The 20,385-nt window shown below is 36.3% G+C and overlaps 2 protein-coding genes across 2 annotated transcripts; one reads left to right on the plus strand and one right to left on the minus strand.

Annotated features, from left to right (window-relative positions):
- Positions 1-12,171: 12,171 nt before the first annotated feature.
- LOC120121840 lies at positions 12,172-13,517 on the plus strand. Its single transcript, XM_039141140.1, has one exon. The coding sequence runs from the start codon at positions 12,340-12,342 to the stop codon at positions 13,231-13,233; it is 894 nt and encodes a 297-aa protein (XP_038997071.1). The 5' UTR covers positions 12,172-12,339; the 3' UTR covers positions 13,234-13,517.
- Positions 13,518-15,929: 2,412 nt separating this feature from the next.
- LOC120121861 (actin-binding protein IPP-like) lies at positions 15,930-17,098 on the minus strand. The gene has a single exon (XM_039141155.1). It carries the CDS (start codon positions 17,064-17,066, stop codon positions 15,930-15,932), a length of 1,137 nt encoding a protein of 378 aa, XP_038997086.1. The 5' UTR covers positions 17,067-17,098.
- Positions 17,099-20,385: the final 3,287 nt, after the last annotated feature.

A 20,385-nucleotide genomic window follows, 5' to 3' on the forward strand; every position in this document is an offset into this window, starting at 1 on the left:
GTTGGACTTAGCCCCTATTCTACGTATAGGACGTTTTAGTCCTAAAACAGATGAGATGACAAAGTATCTTCTGGGTATCCATGAGCAGGTGAAACAGACCATTCATGAGAGCAATACCAAGTACAAGACTCGGGTTGACAATCATCGTCGTCAAGTACTTTTTGATGTTGGTGATTTTGTTTGGACTGTATTAACTCGTGATCGTTTTCCTATTAGTGAGTATAATAAACTTAAGGATCAGAAGATTGGACCTTGTGAGGTCGGTCAGAAGATCAATGATAATGCTTACAGGTTGCGCCTTCCCAATCACTTGAAGACTTCTGATGTCTTTAATGTGAAGCACCTGAGTAATTATTTTGTGGATTCTGATGACACTACTCTGAACTCGAGGACGAGTTCTTTCCAACCCGGGGTGACTGATGCAGGGGGATCCGAGACAGATGATGATGAGCTGTAAGATTGTACCTCGATGGCGCTGAGATACCATGAGTTGGCAGATCAGCGCAAATGTGGAATTGATTGTGATATGTTTCTCATTGGGGCCGTTTTGAGTGTGTTTCAGTCTTTTGGCCATAACTTTGGCTACGGGTGTCAGAATCACGCATAAGACCCCAATCCGAAAAGCTCTTTTCGACGCGCACGCTGTCCACATAAGCTATGCTCCATGTGGCCTTTTTTCGACATCAAATTATGCCGTTTTCCCCTCCAAATCACTAAATTTAGATATTTTTTACTATTTATGGTAATATTTCGATTGTCAATTAGGAAGTCATTTTAAATCCGATTTCGGCCGAATTTTTTGCAGATTGCTTATTTTATTTTGAATTTCAATTTAGAGTGATTTTCGGGATTTTGCTATTTTTGATAAAATTTCGATAAACAATATTTTTGGCTATAACAGTCCGGATTGTGGACTGATTTTGGACGATTTTGATTTGATAATATTTTATTAAATCCTAGAGACTTTTTTTTCTCTGATTTTTGGACGAATTTTCTCTTATGAATCATTTATTGAAACTAACATACAGAATAATCGATATTCTGTCTGGCGTCAAGATCTCTCAGTAGAGTGGGAGAAAGATTATTTTTCAATACTGTGACGTCCTATTTAATGTTTTTACTTACCTCCCCTACTACCTGCAACTACTGCATAAATGCATTTATGTCTCTCTTTTTTTAATTGCAAATTCCCCGATCCATTCCATTGGTTGTTTTGTTACATCGCTGAAATTTCACATTAATCTAAAAAGATGTCATTCGTTCTTATTCATTTAATAAAAAAATAATGAACTAAAAATAATGTGAATTAACACTTATATCCAGAAATCAATTTTATACAAAATCCATATGATATTCATGACAACTCTGCAACCTTTACAGCTCACCTGTCGGCTCTCGCATTGACTGTCGACATATGTCTGGACAGTTTCACTTAGCCTGAACAAAATACATGTGCTCACTGCTCATAAAGAGAGAGCTCCCTTTGTAAGCATGTGTCTGTCATGTTGGCATCTGTTCTGATATTACTATTAATATCACAAAATCTAAACATTGATCATTTGTGTATGCAATTGCTGGATCCATCAGATTTATTAGTCTAGTTAACCATAATCCCAACATGATTTTCATTTATTAAGGAAAAATGGAAAAATCCCTCCATAACTCAAAATTTGGTTTCTTCCGAGTACAAACTGATCCAATCAGAAAATGTCTCGGAATGTAATATTGTTGTTCTTCAACCTGAAGATCAATATGAATTATTTCCCAATTATTTATAAACTGTCTACGCATAGCAAATTATATGGACCATGTTCATGTAAATCCGTTTCAGGTCAAATGGTCAACCCCAAACATTGACACCAGTCACCTCCGTTAGATTTTCCATAATACCACTTAAGTTCCAATAATACTGTTTATAGTGGCCCCCTCTACCCTGCATTCTGATTTAGATTTGATTAGATTTGACTAGGGGTGTATACATCCTGATATCCGGATTTTCGGTACCTAATTATCGAGTATCCGTAATATTTGGGTTGGTGTTTTTTCGGCCCGTGTCTCGACCAGGATGTTATGGGTACCCAATGTCCGGTTTTTTTTATTTTTTTATTTTTAAATTATTAATTTAAAAAAAAAAGAAAATAACTTGAGTGACCGAAAACGCCTTATAATATACGATTTTAACCAATTTTTATAGATTTGCAAAAATAACCCGAAGTCGCAACTCGATTTCGAATTCGCAACACGAACTCTAATTTTGCAACACAGTTTCAGAATTAGCAACTCGAATTTGGAATTCGCAACACAGAAGTCGAATTCGCAACTCGAATTTGACAATTTCGCAACACGATTTCTTTTTGCGAATTTCGTTTTCACAACTCGATTTTATAATTCGCAAAGCGAGTTTTAATTTTTCAACGCGAATTTAAAATTCGCAAATTAGTTTATAATTTCGCAACAAAACAAGTATATTCTCCTAAATCACAACTCATAACCTAAATCTCTAAATCGCAACTCTATCACATCTCCATATCTCACTCTCTTTGGCGACATCCGTCCCCATCTCCGACGACCCCCCTTCATCTCCATCTCTCACATTCATCCTCTCACAACCATTCACGACCACAAATGGAAAATCAACCACTGAGGGTTAGTTTTCTATTTTGAAATTTTTATATTATTACTATATAATTAATCATTTTCATAGATAGATTAACCATTTCACTTAGATTGCTTAGTAAATTCATTCGGTTGCTCTTTTTTCTTCTGCTAAACAGTTGTTTCGTCTTTAACCCTGTGAAGTTAGTATTTGGTAAATAGACTTACATTATGCCATCGCTCTTTGTTTTTTGGTTGAAGTAATGTATTTCATTCAAGTTTCAATTTACAGAAGATAGTAGTTTATTTCAAGAAACTTAAATTCGCAACATGAAAACGAAAATCGCAACTCGAAAATGAAATTTGAGTTGCGAATTCAAAATTCGAGTTCCGAATTTTATTTTCGAGTTGCGATTTTCGTGTTGCGAATTTCATTTTCAAATTCGATTTTCGAGTTGCGAATTTCATTTTCTTGAAAATTTAAGCACTTCTTCTACGCACAACACTTATGTTGAGAGACCTTGAACCTACACTAAACCTATATGTTGTCCTTTTTGTTTATATATGATTACTTCTAAAATGTTATCTGATGCACAAACTATGATAGAATAGTCATATTGGTTGAATACCGGGCTAGTTTGAAAGATTAATATATGTTTATCGTGTATAATTTGTAGTTTTTTGTATATTATACTAATATCTAACTTAGTATTTTTATTGTTTTTGTTAGGAATTTTTTTCGGATGCATTGACTTTAAGGAATAAATTAAGCCTAGCCACTACATTTGCGTCGACACTTACACATGTCCAAAGAAATTTGTTTGAGAAAACTTGTTTCGAGCCATGGCTAAAGGTACAACATCCAAGTGGAGATGTTTTGTTGACTCATTTGTTTCTACAGACCATGACTAACGATCTACCCGAGGGAATACCACGTGGCGATGAGGAGATATGGTTTCATTTTCCACCGACGTATACTCGTTTTGGGTGGGAGGAGTTTTGCTTGGTCACTGGTCTACGTTTCGGATGAAACGATGAATTAGGTCCGTACACTAGACATATCGCCACCCCATCATGGTTATTTCAGGTTTTTCCTGACCTGGCAAAGGTGATGGCCACTTTACACGTCGACGATTTGAGAAGATTACTTCTTAAAGATGATTTTACTCGGATGGATGACCTTGATGTTGTCCGAGTATGCCTTTTGTTACTTTTTTATGCCGACTTTTTAGCAAAACAGGGCAGACAACCTGTTTGTAAGGATTGAATATTAATGGTAAATGACCTAGATGCATGGAACGTGTTTCCGTGGGGTTCATATATATGGAAAGCTAGTTGGAATAAATTGCCGTCTGCCTTTGAGGACCGTCGTAATTTGCATGGGCATGGTTCCAAATACACTTTGGTAGGCTTTATTTGGGCCTTTATGGTTAGAAAATATATAATGTTTCCAAAATTAATTATTTAACAATTACTAAAAAGTAATGTTTGTGTATTATATTGTAGATTTAGATATTTGAGGCATTTCCCAGCATGCGTACTTATGCCATCAAGAATTCAAATGATATTCCTAGGGCTATTACTTGGAAGAGGATCCGACAGTTGGATTGGGATGAGATACTACCATATATGATGATCGATGATGTAAGTAAACACAAATACTACCATATATAAACAATTTATTACTAGTAGACGTTTGACTTTTTTGGGTTCTCCATTACAGACATTGATACCCACAGAGGCTGAGGTTGCCACTGATTGGTGGCAAGCTAATAGGCATTTTTTATATGGGACGGATGATAAGCACCCCCACTTTTTCATCAAGTCGATTCTCCAATTCGACACCGAGATCTATCACCTCCTTGAGTCGATTCTCCACTTTGACACCGAGATCCATCACCTCATCGAGCTGATTCTACACATCAACACCGAGATCCATCACCTCTAGCCAACTCTACACCTCGACACTGAGATTCATCACCTATTCCATCACATCATCGAGCCTCTTCTCCACCATCACCTCATGATAGGCGACCGGCAAAGATGCCACGATATTTATCCCCCCGTTTTCCACCTCCACGAGATGAGTTAGGTGCTTTACGTGATGAGGTCGGTGATTTACGTGGTGAGGTAGTTGCTTTACGTGGTGACAATGGTGCTTTACGTGATGAGGTAGGTGCTTTACGTGATGAGGTGGGTGCTTTACGTGAGATTGTTTCATCGTTGCAGAATGAGGTGCGTATTCTACGCGAGGAGGTAAGTTTGTTTAATTTTAGAAGAAATATTATAAAAATGCAAATAACCTTTTTTGACATTATTTATTTACTGATTTATGTATTAATTTATTTTTAGAGACCCGATGATAATATATTACTTACGACTATAATTCCGAGCCAGACCAGCCATCTGCCTTCAGATATATCGATACTGTTTTTCTTGCATGATGGGGTTCACACATAAGACGTCGTGGACCTTCCATTACATCTCCTTTCACCCCAATAGTTCCAAGACTGTGTAAGAATGAGTCTGATCCATCTACCATTGTTCAGGATCCACATCCCATTGTTCAGGATTCACCTCTCATCGTTCCAGAGGCCCCTCCCATCATTCAGGATCCACCTCTCATTGTTCCAGAGGCCCCTCCCATCGTTTAGAATCCACCTCCCATCGTTCAGGATCCACCCCGCATCATTCAAGATCCACATTCCATTCTATGTAGACATATTGGTAAACCCCCTCTTGTGCCCAGTATGTTAGATCTGATATGGCTTTCGTATCAGCTATTGGCCAATACTATTCCTCGGCACGAGATATGCACACTACCGGACACAGTTAATGATAATACCGTTTGGGCTAAGACCGCAGTTGATTTTTATCTACATGGGCGGAGCAAGGGGTGCTTCACCGACATATGCAAAATCGACAATACACATTTGTTTCTTGAGCGGTCTTGGTGGGGTGTTTTATTAGGGGTTGAAGAGAATGACTATTTCGAATGGGGGTAAGTATTATATTCTTTTTATATTGATTTTGATTATTTTTTTAATTTATTAAATTCACTAATATATGTACTTTTTTTATAAAACAACATATTGATGCATGGGTAACATGACTTCTTATTTTAAGGAAATTGAAGAAACTCAAAAAGACGCGATGGACTATTATGCCTTTGTCTTTTCACGTAGCTCACTTGCAGGAACAGAGAAACGCTTCATATGTGTTAGGTAATGACAAAGCTATCATTTATCCTGGGTGGTGGGAGGTCGATAAGGTTAGTATTTATTTTTTCATATTTAAAGGTGTTTATTTAATTTATTTGATGTGCGCAGTTAAAGTATTACTTATTTAATATTGTAGGTATTTATCCCTATTATGGAACGTCGTCATTGGATTCTCGTTGAGCTTCAGCTCTCATCACTGAAGACGATAATATATGACAGCGTGCTGAATTACATACCATTGTCTGCTTTGAAATATATGATTTGTAGGGGATTGACCGATCTTTTGTCTAAATACTTGGATAAGATTGCTTATTGGACTAATTCGGGAAATAAAAACCCAAATAAGTTAAAAGTTACAATGATGAGAGACGAGATAGTGCCACAACAAGCGTCAATAGCCAGAGGGGATTGTGGTCCGTTTGTATGCAGGTGCTTGGAACGTATGACGAGAGGAGGCAAACAGTTTCTACCTCCAACAGATAGAGATAAAGGTGCAGTAGGGTATTGGTTTCGACATTTTATGGCTAGAGAGATATATGCGAGACGTTGTCTACCTGCATCCAGTGGTTGATATGCGACAATATGACCATGTGAGAATTTCCTTTTGCCTTAGTTCATTATTTTCATATATGAATGTTTTGGGAATTTTTAGAAAATATTGAACACACCCATGCTTGGCCCTTACAACAGTGTCTCTATAACATAGGTGCTGAGTAGTGTTGTTTAATGTCAGTTAAGTTTGGGGATAATACAAGTTAGGTCTCCATATTTTGCCAATTGGTTTTGCAATGAATGTTTAAGTATATTCTATGTCGTCTTACTTCTTTCATTTTTAGTATTTGTCAACCTAATATTTACCAAGAAAATAGTTAATATTTACAAATTTATCAGGAAATAGATCTACGAATTGGAGCTTCCTTCACCAGATTTCAGACTATGTTGTTGAGAGATAAATTCATTATTGATTCTGCTACAGATGACAAAAATGTTGTTCTAAGTTATGGTCCTTGTCAGGTACGGTAAGAATTGGCAATATCAGGGGTGTATATTTTATTTACAGTCGTGTCTTATATCTAAATTTTAACAATACATTTTCCTACACTTGGCTTTGTTGTGGAACGTTATTGGGAAGTACAGTCACCTGAGGCCGAAGAATTTTGGACAATCATCTGTTCTCACAAATCAGATGAAGGTGTTGCTACCTTCAATTGGATGTAAGTTGTGGAAAGCTCTATGGTTGTTTGGCTTGTCATATGTTTAAATTTTTTCTATAATTAATTTTTTCCCCTTCGTTTAACCACTCATGAATACTGTCTGGGGCACATACATACCAATTTGCTGTAAAGTGTAAATAATTTGAATTTTTTTGTTTGATTGGTTTGTTTAATTGAATTTGGATTATGTTGAAGGCAAACTATCAAAAGACCTGTTGAATGCAAACTATCTTTAAGAAAATCAAATTCGCAACTCGAAAATCGAATTTACAACTCGAAAATAAAATTCGCAATACGAAATCGAGTTGCGAATTCGATTTTTGAGTTACAAATTTTAATATCAAGTTGCGATTTTCTTGTTGTTAATTGCGAATTCAATTTTCGTGTTACGAATTTTCCTACTAATCATACTTGTTTAGTTATTAAAAAACTAAAGTCCAAGCGTCTGGAGAAGTTCACAATAACCATCTTTTTTTCTAGTTTCTCATTCAAGGCAAACACCTTCAAAAAGATAACAGACAACAATCCTGATAAGTGATAACAACTGAACAGATCATAGCAATGGGCAAACTCAAGTGATGTCAGGAGTATATCTTAATAATGCATGCCTAACTGAAAAAATGTATGCATTCACACATAAAATATACATAAAGCAACTGTAATGTTCAGATGATTATAGCTATAAAATAAAGATAAAAACTAGGATCATATTAGTGCTATTAATATAGTAATATAAGCTTACTTTATACATAATACAACGTTTGCATCTAAAAATCACCTAAGTTAATAGTCCCAAAAGGTGAAGGCGATTGTGATTGAGATTTTGATTGCGATTTTGATTTCCCTTTACTTGACATCATATGAGCTTTGGATTTTGATGAAGATCTGTATTTTGGTGGAGGAAAAGATGATTGTGATGGCACTGGTGATCTACAAGTCAACCTTGTATGACCACTTTCCTTGTACCGACTACAAGTCAATATCTTCTTCTCTTCACCCTTAGACGGTATACGATCGTGATTTTTTGGCCGGCCAGGTAGCCTTCTGTCCATGACTAGTGGCAAAACTGTTTGTAAGTCATCTGGTATGTCCCACTCAGAAGGATGTAGAATAGGGTAGACAATATCGGCATAAGTCTGTCGATATACTTCTGTAGTGTAGCAATCCATAGCGTATGCGCTTGAATCATCTTGGTTTAGATGAAGAACAGCTTTTATAACATGGCCACACGGATAACCAGATGTTTGCTATTTCATACAACTACACGTCTTTGCATTTAGATCGATAAGCCCATTTAAGTTATTATCCAAGACTTTAAACAAAGTGTTTGAACATGGTTCAACTCTCCATGAGGTTGACTTCACAACACGTTTCGTTATCTTTTTTTCAGTCCATGGTGTAACACGACGTTCTAATGTTCCTGTAATTTTAAATAAATAATACTTAGTAAAATCTATTAAATATAATAAGTTACGAATTTAAAGAAATAATATCTGCATGGTTTCTTTTCTTATAGTACCACTGTTGAATAAAGGCTCAAAAAACTCAATTAACATAGTAATGGGTAATTTTCGGGAATAACGACTTAGAGCGTTGATTGATTATGCACTATTAGACGCCATGAAAACCATATCTTGCTCCAAATTGATGTACTCTTGACCATCTTTCAAACCCGACATCTTCTAGTGTTTGAGCACATTGAGGCAAAACACGTCTTAAACAATTTATATGTTTATTAAAAATCAATTCCCGATAAGCTTTTACAGTCTTCTAGTATGTCCATTTGTGATTTTTTATACCAACAGACCTTGATTTTAGATTTCTGTACAAATAAACACCACAAAATCCATGAAAAGCATATGGGAAACACCTTCTAATAGCGTTATCAATTGAGTTTTCCCTATCGGATATGATTGTCAGATTGCTAATAGGACCTATGCAATCCCTAAGATGCCCCATAAACCATGTCCATGAATCAGAGGTTTCAGATTTACCAACCCCGTAAACTATTGGCAGTATCTCATTGTTAGCATTCATGACTACTGCTAATAAGTTTGTTCCAGGGTATCAACCTTTCAAATGTGCTCCGTCAACTATAATAACTGGGCACATGCAAGTAATAAACGAACGAATCTACAAAATAATATACACAAAAAATATATTCAATTAAATGTGAAATGCATGTAACTAACAAAAATGAGTCAACAAAATTATATTGATTTACTAACCGCAACACCAATGATGATAAACAACAACTCAAAACGTCAATCTCTATCTGTTTTGATATGAGTTACCGACCCAGGATTTTTCAGCTTTAAATTGTGACAATAAGCCGACAGTTGGGCAAACGATGCTTTTGGCGACCCCTCAACAATTACAGGGCATAACATTTGGCTCTCCAAGCTTGAGAATATGATATACTAATCTTGAACCGAGCATTCATGTCAGTCATAATTTCATGACCTCGATATACCCTACCATTCAAAAACATCAACTCAGCCAGAAAACCACCCAACACCTTTTTGTTTGCCTGTTTATGGTGAGGAAAAACTTGGGTTCTTGAACATGTATGTTTATTAATAAAAGTCCTAACTTGAAAAATTTCACAATCTTTTATCCTCTTTACAATCATACGCCACGTACAATTTTTGTCAATCCTACACTTTGTTTCGAAACGATCTTTGCTTGATTTATTAACTTTTAGTTGATAGCCATCTTCCACACATTTCGTATACAAAGCTATCTTCAAGTCTTCCTTTGTATCAAAACAATCATCTTTCTTGATATGAATAACTTTTGTGTAACAATCAACTGTTATCTTTACCAATTCTTCTTCCAGTATCGGAAGTAATTCTGACATATTCCAGTTATACTCCCGTGGCTCTTTCTTATTCTTATTCTTTTTCTTCAGGGACTTTATCATCTTCTTCTTTATCTTCTTCAGGGTTATATGAATTACAGAATGAATATTCAAAATGTTTATTCACAGCCATAACTTCCTCCTCATTATCATCAACAACATCTTCATCGGCAGTAACTGTTTCATCATCAAAATCCGGGTATTGACCAATATCAAAATCATTACAAACAGGGTCTGTTTCTTCTTCTGAAATATCATCAAAATCCGAGTATTGACCAAGATCAAAGCCCGGGTATTGACCAAGATCAAATTTCGAATACTGACTAGTACTCACATTTTTTATTGGCTCATCATCGTCTAACTGGTCAATACGAAAACCGGAATTTGGGTCTGTAAATTGATTGGGATTTGGATTAAGGAAAAGTTGTGGATTTTGAGATTGTGTTTGATATTGTGTTTGGTATTGGAAATGTGGTGAAACAAAATTTTCTTGGTAATGAAATTGTGGTGGAACCATGAAATTTTGAGGTTGATAACAACATTGTACATTGTGATCACCATAAACTGGGGCTGAAAAACTTAGTTGATTACTACCCGTTACTAACCCAACTTCACTACTTCTAGGTTCAACAACATATAATGTAACATTATCTTGCGAAACACTAATGTAAGCAATGAATCGTTTAACATCTTCATTGTCGGTTACAAATAAACTTTACAATTTCTCTGATAAGATAGCCTAAATCCACTTAGAGACTCTAAACTCAATTTCTTTGAAACACGTAACATTATATTTTTATAAGTTAACTTTTTTAATGTTAGTTTTAGTTGAAGATTCATGGGTAAAGACATATATTGTAAAACACCATTAACATTCTCCCATGTCCCTCCAAAACATAAATCTATCCAAACATGATCAACATTAGATGATTTCATTCTATTTGAATTGTAAATAAATTAATTTACTAAACAAACGAGCTATAAACTAGATATCATCACTAACTTAGAGAAAAACATACATTTATTAAGTTGATACTTGATAATTTGGGAGAGAAATCATTGAAAAATTATATAGAAATAAAATTATGAAAAAATAGAGATGGGGAAGGGTGTCGTCGGATATGGGGACGGATGTCGCCGAAGAGTGTGAGAGATGGAGATTGACTGAGTTGCGATTTAGGTGTTTAGGTTATGAGTTGCTGCTGCTGCGTAGTTTATATACCAAAAACATTTGTGTATTGAAATTAAAATCTGTGTTGCGAAATTAAAATTCGCGTTGCGAATACAAAAATCAAGTTGCGAAAACGAAATTCATATTGCGAAATTGAAAATCGCATTACGAATTAGAAAATCTTGTTGCGAAATGGAAACTCGTGTTGCGAATTTAAAAATCGAGTTGCGAAAAGGAAATTCGTGTTGCGAAATTGTCGAATTCGACTTGCGAATTCGACTTCTGTGTTGCGAATTCCAAATTCGAGTTGCGAATTCTGAAACTGTGTTGCGAAATTAGAGTTCGTGTTGCGAATTCGAAACCAAGTTGCGAATTCGAAACCAAGTTGCGAATTCGTTGATTATTTTTACAAATCCAAAAAAAGTTGGTTAAAATCGTATATTATAAGGCATTTCGGTCACTGAAGTTATTTTCTCTTTAAAAAAATATACATAAATTTAAATGTTCGAAACTTCGAATTACATACTCTAATATCCGAACATAAAATTTAAAAGTTCGAAATACAAAATCTAATAATTCATAATATAAATAATTCATTATATTATATATATATATATATATATATATATATATATAACAAAAAACAAAAACTAACCGGGTACTCGAGTAATCGGGTACCCGAAAAAATTAGATTTTGTGACCTGAGCCCGACCCGGAAAATGTCGGCCCAAATACCTGACCAAGAAAATTACCTGATTTTTTAAGTTCGGGTCGGCAAGTCGGGTCAATCGGATCTGATAATTTTATACACCCCTAGATTTGACGGCATACATGGAAAGGCCGCTAAAATCTCATGCATCGACGGTTGTAAACATACAAAAATTCCCCCTCCGCCTGCGCCGATTGCTAAATATAAATATTTGCGCAAATCGCGAGACTGGAGTGCTACTATTATATTAAAAGCAACAAAAAAGAAGAAAAGGGACTTGAACGAGAAGGAACAAAAATGTGAAGGTCACGAACAGAAATAGCAAAAAGTTAGCTTAGCGAAGTAGAAATGACGGGTGATGTTAGAGAATAAATGCATTTCATTGACTATCCGATATCTATTGTGATATCTTCACATTACCACCCTACTCCCTGTCTCCTCTTGTTTTCTTCGTCTCTTAAGCCGCTAAATACGTAATCTTCAAGAGAGGGGGGGGGGATCTTCGTTTTTGAGCTTAACCCAACAATGCCACCTTGTTTCTGAGTCAAACGTAGCGTACGCTTCTTCAAATGGGTTGCTGTGTAAGCACTAACAGAGGTTCTTCTGGTGAAAAAGAAGCACATTTAGAGGTGGGTCTTGAATCTTTTAACCAGAAACCAATTCTCGAAAGCAGAACTCCACCGCCTTCGGCCGAAGAAGAAACTGTGAAAGAAGTTTTGTCTGAGACTCCAAAGCCCAAAGATCCCATATTTATCCCACAAGAAGAAAAGAAGAAGAAAACCCAGATAGAAAACCCGGCTTTTGTTCAGATCCAAGGGAAGGAAAGTCTGAATTTTAACATCAAGCCTGAGCTGAAATCACCTGCCAATTTCATAGAAGAGTTAGCTTCAGAAGATGTTTCCGAGATCTGCAGTGTTAGTTTAAGTGAAAGCGTTTCAACTATAACTGACAGGAGAGATGAAGAAGAAGAAGTTACGAAGCCACAAAGAGTGTTCAGATCTCCAGCAAGGTCCGGGTCAAGGAACCAGGTCGTGGGCAGGTCCCCGACCCGAAAACTTGAACAATCACCCGGCAGAAGAAATGGGGTTGTCAATGGTGGATCGTCAGTGAGGTTGGTCCAAAGCAGGGAACCCACAGTGAGACGTGGGTCAAGGGCCAACTCGCCAAGGAAGGATCCTGGTGAGAATTCAGGGAGGAGGTCAAGGTCACCAGCTGTGAATAGGTCTGTAATGGGTCATAGCCCGTCTGGAAGAAGGACTAATCAATCCCCTGGTAGGGCCAGACTTGACCCGAGAGAGTCTGGTAATACCAAAAAAGTGGAGAAGCAGCATGGTACTACAACTACTACAACCACCATGGAAGGAAAATGGCCAAGTTGCAATAATAACGGAGCCACATCAAGTGCTCCCAATGAATCACTTGAAAACCCTCTTGTTTCCCTTGAATGTTTCATCTTCCTTTAGAGATGAAGAAATGTACCTAAAAATGTTCAATCACTTAATCCTTTTTGTTGTTGTTGTTGTTTAAGTTTGTGAATATTGATTGAACATTGAAGTCAAAGGTCAGTCTGAACTAGAAGGGAATATTTTTTTGTATGAGTTCGTGGGATTTCAGAACTCAGGGTTGCAGTGGTAAGCTGTTGTCCAATACTTCTCTTGCTTGCCACTGTTGGATTTGGAAACTTTGGGTGCATGGTTGTTGGATACGGAATGTCTTAATTGACCTGTGATTATCGTCTAATTAAGTTAAATTATGCTGTTGTATTGTCTACTCTTGTTTGCTGTTATGGAAAAAGATCTGCATTTCTGCAAAAAGACTAACAATTAATCAATCTGGTACAAAATCATTGGCTCCTTTTCCCTCTTTCTTTATTCAAAATTTCCAGGCTTGAATCATGATTGAATCCTAACATTTAAATAAAAGTGATCACTTAAAGAATACCGTTATTTTTTATGTTTGGTTGTTGGTTTGATTAAAGGAGTTGTTGGGGAGACAACTTTTAAGTATAAAAGTTTATCTTAAATCATTAATCATGATTAGAATATAAATAAGACATAATTATGTCGTTGAAACTGGGATCTTGAGGCGCCTATTAACAATTTTGAGGCATACCATTGCCAGTATTTTAAATCCTTTGTAGATCCAACTTTTCTCCTCACAAGAGCACGAGGAATATGCATGGTTCTTCATGCTTGGCCCTACATTCCCTTTTTTAACACCTAAATGAGAGACATTAAAGGGAGGGAAGTAATGTACAACCAAAAGGGGAACATAGAATCCGCTTTAATAATTCAACGGTTTATAAATTCCACAATAAAAACACAACGGGAAATATAGTAAATGAAGTATGATGGTGCAAATTGAAAATTTGGAGGATTCGAGTGTAGCCGTTGTGGGTGAATGAGTAAAAGACAGTGGAAGGAAGTGGTCCTATGTTTATTACTGATCCGTTGATGGAATATGTTGGTGGACTCTCTCCACCAAGGAATGCTGGTGGTGAAGAAGATCAGATCAGTTACGTTGTCTGCTTCTTTTTACCTTTCTGTAATCGTGTCTCTTCCATGAGAATAGACAGAGAATGCACCCAAACTTCAAAAGTTCGAATTTTTTCCCAACCAAATTGGCTAGACTTTGTTCCATTACAAAAGATTGAATCTCATCCCCTGGCATTAAAACTGAAACTCTGCTGGTCATCTGCACAAGTAAATCGCCTTTATATCATCTTCCAACAGATGGTAAGATTATTTTTCTTAGGAATTAGCAGAGCATTGTGTTCCATGAGTCCAAGAAATGGAGAACGTGTAGAAATTATTTCCAGCCATATCCATTTGAAGAACCAAATAAAATGTCCTATTGAAAAATCTTACATCAGATGAACAATATATTCTACTCCATCAAAAGCAAAACAAGCATCAAACAGAGGTGACCAGCATGGCTGAACATTAACTTTAGTCCCGATCTCATTGAACCGAAGATCTGTTTCTACACTATAGCATCCAATGCTTTTATGAGAATTGCCATTACCAAGGATAAGTTGATATAAAGCCACAGAGGAATTCTCCTAAAAGATTTGGCCCGTAGATCAACTAACTATTCCAACCCTCAACAGGTGCCCTCAAAGCCCTACGTGGGACACTGTGTCTCAAGATGCCAAGGTGCGGACTTGGGTCCTTGAGACAAAATCAGGTGTATCGTGTGAGTTGATATCGGCCTATGACTACACCAGCAGTACCCAATGTACATTCTAATATGCCATAGTTGGCTAGAATAAGATTGAACCAGTAAAACACAACTTCATTGCGAGGAGATTACTACATATAAGCATTGCATCACTATGAAAAGCTTACAGGGTTGAAAACTTGGAATATTTCCTGAGACCTTTGGAAAAGCTAACCTAGGGTTCCTACATTTTACCCGACCTCCTTTCACGTGGCACATCCACCTCATCTGTCACGTCGGATAACAGGTCTGCCTCTTGAGAAAATATTACTCCTACAAAAAGTATTATACTGTGAATCTTAACCGTTGATTTTGGTGTCAAATAGGCTCACGCGTGTACTGTGAATCTCACGTAAGATAGCGTGTTCCGGTGAAGAAATTGACCAAGTAACCAGTCATCCGGTTGCATGCATGGGGGCTTGCGTGTCTGCTGGTAAAGGGGCATGGTGGTTCGTGCAAGAGCTTCACCGAAATGATACTTTACGCTTTTATTGGCCTTTGTTTTTTGTTGAGGGCTATTTTCCATTGACCCAACCCCATGATTTGCATATTCTTTATAAAGAAGATCTTTTGCATATTCTTTATAAAGATCTTAAACCCATTTGGGCTATTTTTACACCAATTGATCTGCAAGGTAAAGAAGCTTGACACATTGGAAATTCTTGTAATCTGGGCCCAATTAGAAAGCAGCATCATTTCTTGCTTCAAAGCTTGCACATAAAAAATGCACTTTTACGAAAGGTAAATAGTATTTCCACACCACTTTTTGCTTATTTGTTACAACATAAGCTACTGAGACGCTAATTCACCATCCAACAAAAGCAACTAAAGAGGTACATTTTAATCAGTTAAACAAACACCTTAAACCGCAGAGTGAACCCATGTAATCTAAAGGAGGATGGCCCGGTAATAGGCTTTTCATGGCTAAGGCAAAGACTGCTTACGAGAGTTGAACCACACAACAATGACTGCATAGCTCTTTCTCCCCATCTTCCTCTGTCGGTTCTAAGCTCTTCCATGGATCAACAGATGCCAATGTATCGAATGTGTAGACCATTGAAACTGTTCGTGGTGATTCACCCGCCATCCGATACCCTGCAAGGAAGTATAAATGGTTTCCTATTGGTGCCATTGTTAAGTAAAGTCTTTCCACTTGTGCCCAATTTTCATTGTTATTGTCACCTAATGTGGAGACTGGTGAATTAAGAGTTTGGAAACGAGATCCATCCACTTCGTCCCACATGTTCTGCTTCCCATCATACACATCAATGTGACCTTTCCATGGCTTGAGACAGTCCCCGGAGCTAAACAACTTGCCATCCACTGCAACGATTTGGTTAGGTGGAACATCCAGCTGCCACATCCCCACCGCCAGGTCCCATCTCCCTGCTCTTGTGTCGAACATCTCGGCTGAGCTACGCTGTGGGGAAAATGTCAGCATGTTTATATCCGAATCACCTCTTTCGGCGAAACCGCCCATCACATAGATTTTCCCTTGCCATGTCACCCCAACACATTTGTATCTCAAACTACTCATGCTAGGCAATGGAGTCCATTCGTCAAAGGCAGGATCATACACCTCAGCCGATGAAATCCCTCTAGAACTGTCCAAATTGGACTTTCCTCCAGCCACATAAATTTTATTTTCACAAACACAACAAGCAAAATCGTACCGTGGAACGCCCAATGTTGCACAACTGAACCATTGGTCCAATCGAACATTGTAACAGAGTACTAAAGGCGACACTTGGACACCAGCATCGACAAATTCATCAAAATCACTTGAATTTTGAGGCTTTCTTTTGTGCCACAACCTCCCACCGATAATGTAAATAGACTCTCCAAGAGAAACCATCGCAAAGCCCTTCAAGACATGATTTTCAAGTAGGTTTGGAATCAAGGTAACATGACTCCATGTATTGTCAGATGGATTATAACACTGTATGCAGTTGAAAATTTTAGTATTAGACCTTCCTTCTTTAGGACAAAAAGCCACGAGAACTCGATAACGAGAAGAATCGATTTCAGGTGATGGTGGTGGTGGTGTCGGCCATGGAGGGGAAGGGAACGAACCCATCAGATTAGTAGAGAAAGGTGATAAGCCTAACCGGGGTTCCTATAGCGTGATTCAATGTCAACTGGTAAGATTTAATGTAAAGATTAGATCAAGATATAGGGAAAGAAAATTATGGCGGATAATACAAGAACAATGGTGAGTATGCGGGCATCGACTAAGAATAGTTCGTAGGATCCAAGCATGGGGAGATGATATCTAGGAATTTTATCCATAGTGTTTGAAGGATTTAATGATTTGGCTTTGGTTGTCTGTTGCATTGTTTTGTTATTTGCTAGAAGATCCCCACAGTTTTCAAGGACATGGTATATATATGGATATAAGTTAATAGTGTGATAGCTTTGTTTACGGTGATCATAAATCATGTTTGGGGCCATTGTGCGACTGCATCGAAGCTTGTCTAGCCGGCTAAGTTTCATGAAGCGACACAACCTTGTTAATTCCTTTACGAGACATCGAAAACATCAATGAATATAGACCCTAATGGGAATTTATGAGCAAAACAATAAATCAAAAAACAAATCAACATAAATAAAATTCATTTAAGAAATAAAATTGATTTGATATTATTCATCTTTACAAAATAAAAATAAATAAATAAATATCTATTCAAAAATAATAATTTACTGATAATGTAAAGATTATAAAAAAACATAATTGTGTACAAAAATTTGTATCTTATACTCTATATATATATATATATATAGATATATATATATATATATATATATATATATATAATATATATATATATATATATAATATATATATATATATATATATCAAAAATTTTAAAAAACACTAATTTGATACCTTACAGAATTATCCTATAATATAGACCCTTCAGTTAGTGATTGTAAAAAAATTGTATTTTTAAGATAATCCTTTTTCATATTTTTCAGGTTAAATTTTTTTCTATATTTATGGAAAAATAAATTTGATCGTAAAAAAATTTACTCTATAAAAAAATAACTTCAAATCTTAATAAACTTTAATTCTTATGTAATACTGGTTTGGACGTGGATAAGTTGATTGAAAATTATTTCAAATACAACTTAAAAACTTGTTATAGCAAAATACGTATTACATGTCTCTAATATCTCTAACAATTTTCATAATAACAGAACTTTAAAATTAAATAATTAGAATCATAACTCATAATATCATTTGTTAAAAATTTTAAAAAACATATATAAAAAATAAAATCAAATGGACACTAAATATATAAAAAGAGACTATTAATTTTGTTTATCAATATTAAATAAATCAAAGTTTGACAAAAAATAAATAAATCAAACGGAGTTATTACATTTACACACCCCTAGAAGCATATGCTTTGGAATCCGTACTAACTGGTAAAAAGGAACTGAAAAAAGAGAGAAAAAAGTGTAAGGAGCAAATCCATATAAGATACCGCTGCCATGATACACGTATAGAATGTCACACTTGTGCTTCTCATTAAGGCAGCATAAACTCTGTTCTAGGAAGTAAGTTAGCTTATCAAGGAATGACCTTTACTCCATGCCAATAAAGTCATTAAAGTAGTTTCTTTTTATCTATTCATGACACCCTCCTGGGATCCCCTCTTTTATATATATATATATATATATATATATATATAATGTGGGTTTGAGAAATGCAACATTTCCCTTTGTTTTTATCTTCTTGTTGTTTAAGATAACAGGCAGAAACCATGGCATGTGCCTCGTGACAAATCAAGCTGCCATTTCCAGTTTTGTCAAAATCATTCCATGGACTGTTGTTCATAAAATTTATCGAATTTAATTATTTGTGTGTATAAGCGCTTTGAAAAAGGGTGTAGCGTTTTTCTGTCTTTTTGAATCAACTCTTTCATGTATGAAATATAATGATGCATAGGATGTAGCATAGCAGCAGACCTAAATGCTAAGTCGAGCTTGTTGCAGAGAAAACCTGCAAACGGCACATGAAGAGATCATCAAGAAAGGAAATGAGTGCACAGATTACAAGGAAATCCAGCAAATTTTGAGAGAGATTGCCGATGGGAATGATTGAATTGAATAGTGCTTGGCTTTTGCATATTGTTAAATCCAGTTAGTTTATAGTGTTGGCAAGCCAAAAGCTATCCATTGATCCAGAAAGAAAGGGGGTCTAACGAAAGCACAAATTCCCAGTTGGCAACTAACGTGGACCAAACTTGAACATCAATCCATGTGACCGAGACCTGGCGCTTGAAAACTCAAACCAGAAATGGAATTGTTTGTTTCTAGAAGGGATTGGTGCCAAAACTCGGGACAAAGATTGCCTTACTGGCTTAAGAATGACTTATCATCTGACACGGGACCAGCAATTTCCACAACGGGCAAAGAGTGGAAACAAACCGGATAAAGCATTGAGTTGAGGGGTGAAGTTAAATGAGACAAAAGGGAATTTTATTGAGAATTAATAAAAGCAAAATGACTTTCAAGGTGAAGACAACAAGAGATAAGGAAATGTGGAAAAGATAATGCAAAACAGCCACATTGCCCCAGGATTTCTAATGTCTCATAAACTTAGAAGGATGCGTTGATTTTGACTTACCAATATTTTAATTTTCTAATTTCTACATTGCCCCATTATAACCCCTTCTTTTGTGGCTTCCTTTTCAATTTGTTTTCTCACTTTTGGATGAATTTTATCATCCCAATGTAATTCCCAAAATGAAAAAAGCAGTCTCTCTATTGAAACTGAAAGTTTAGCTGCGCAGCTTACTTGAAAAACGAAAAACAGACCTCCCACCTCCATTTATCTTTTATCCCGACTCTCGTATTCTAGATTCAAACCACATCCCTTATATAAAACCCTCCTTTCATTTGTCTAAAGAGTCATTGAGTTTTGCTTTTAAAAAGAGAGAAAAAAAAATGGGAGGCTATTTGGATTTCATGGGAAGGTTAGAATGGGTGAATAATTATGGAAAGAAGCAATGCAGAAGTCTGTTTTGGAGAGCGAAAGCAGCAATGAAAAAAGCTGTGAAGAGTAGAAGCAAAAGGCAGTTGAAGTTCCAGTATGACCCTTCAAGTTATGCTCTCAATTTTGACGATGGCTGTTGCCATTCGGGTGTTGGTTCGAGTTCAATCCAACTTGCTGGATTTCAGGAGTACCAGAATGATATAGTATGGGTTTATGTTCTTCGGGTCAAATCGTAAACAAATCCAGGAGTTTTGAGGTACAACTAGCTATGGTTTTTGGTGGAGTAGTTTGGAGAACATTTTCAGTGGCAATAATTTGCATTTTCGTTCTCCCTGTTCTTTTTGCACTTCCTATGGCAGGATTTCAATCGTTACTTTTCTCAATTGCATCCTCA

Source organism: Hibiscus syriacus, unplaced genomic scaffold (assembly GCF_006381635.1).
Source record: "Hibiscus syriacus cultivar Baekdansim isolate YM2019G1 unplaced genomic scaffold, ASM638163v2 tig00110383_pilon, whole genome shotgun sequence".
Taxonomy (NCBI): domain Eukaryota; kingdom Viridiplantae; phylum Streptophyta; class Magnoliopsida; order Malvales; family Malvaceae; genus Hibiscus; species Hibiscus syriacus.

Coding starts and splice junctions, on each gene's coding strand:
- LOC120121861 (XM_039141155.1), bottom strand. CDS start 17,066: ATGGGTTCGTTCCCTTCCCCTCCATGGCCGACACCACCACCACCATCA.
- LOC120121840 (XM_039141140.1), top strand. CDS start 12,340: ATGGGTTGCTGTGTAAGCACTAACAGAGGTTCTTCTGGTGAAAAAGAA.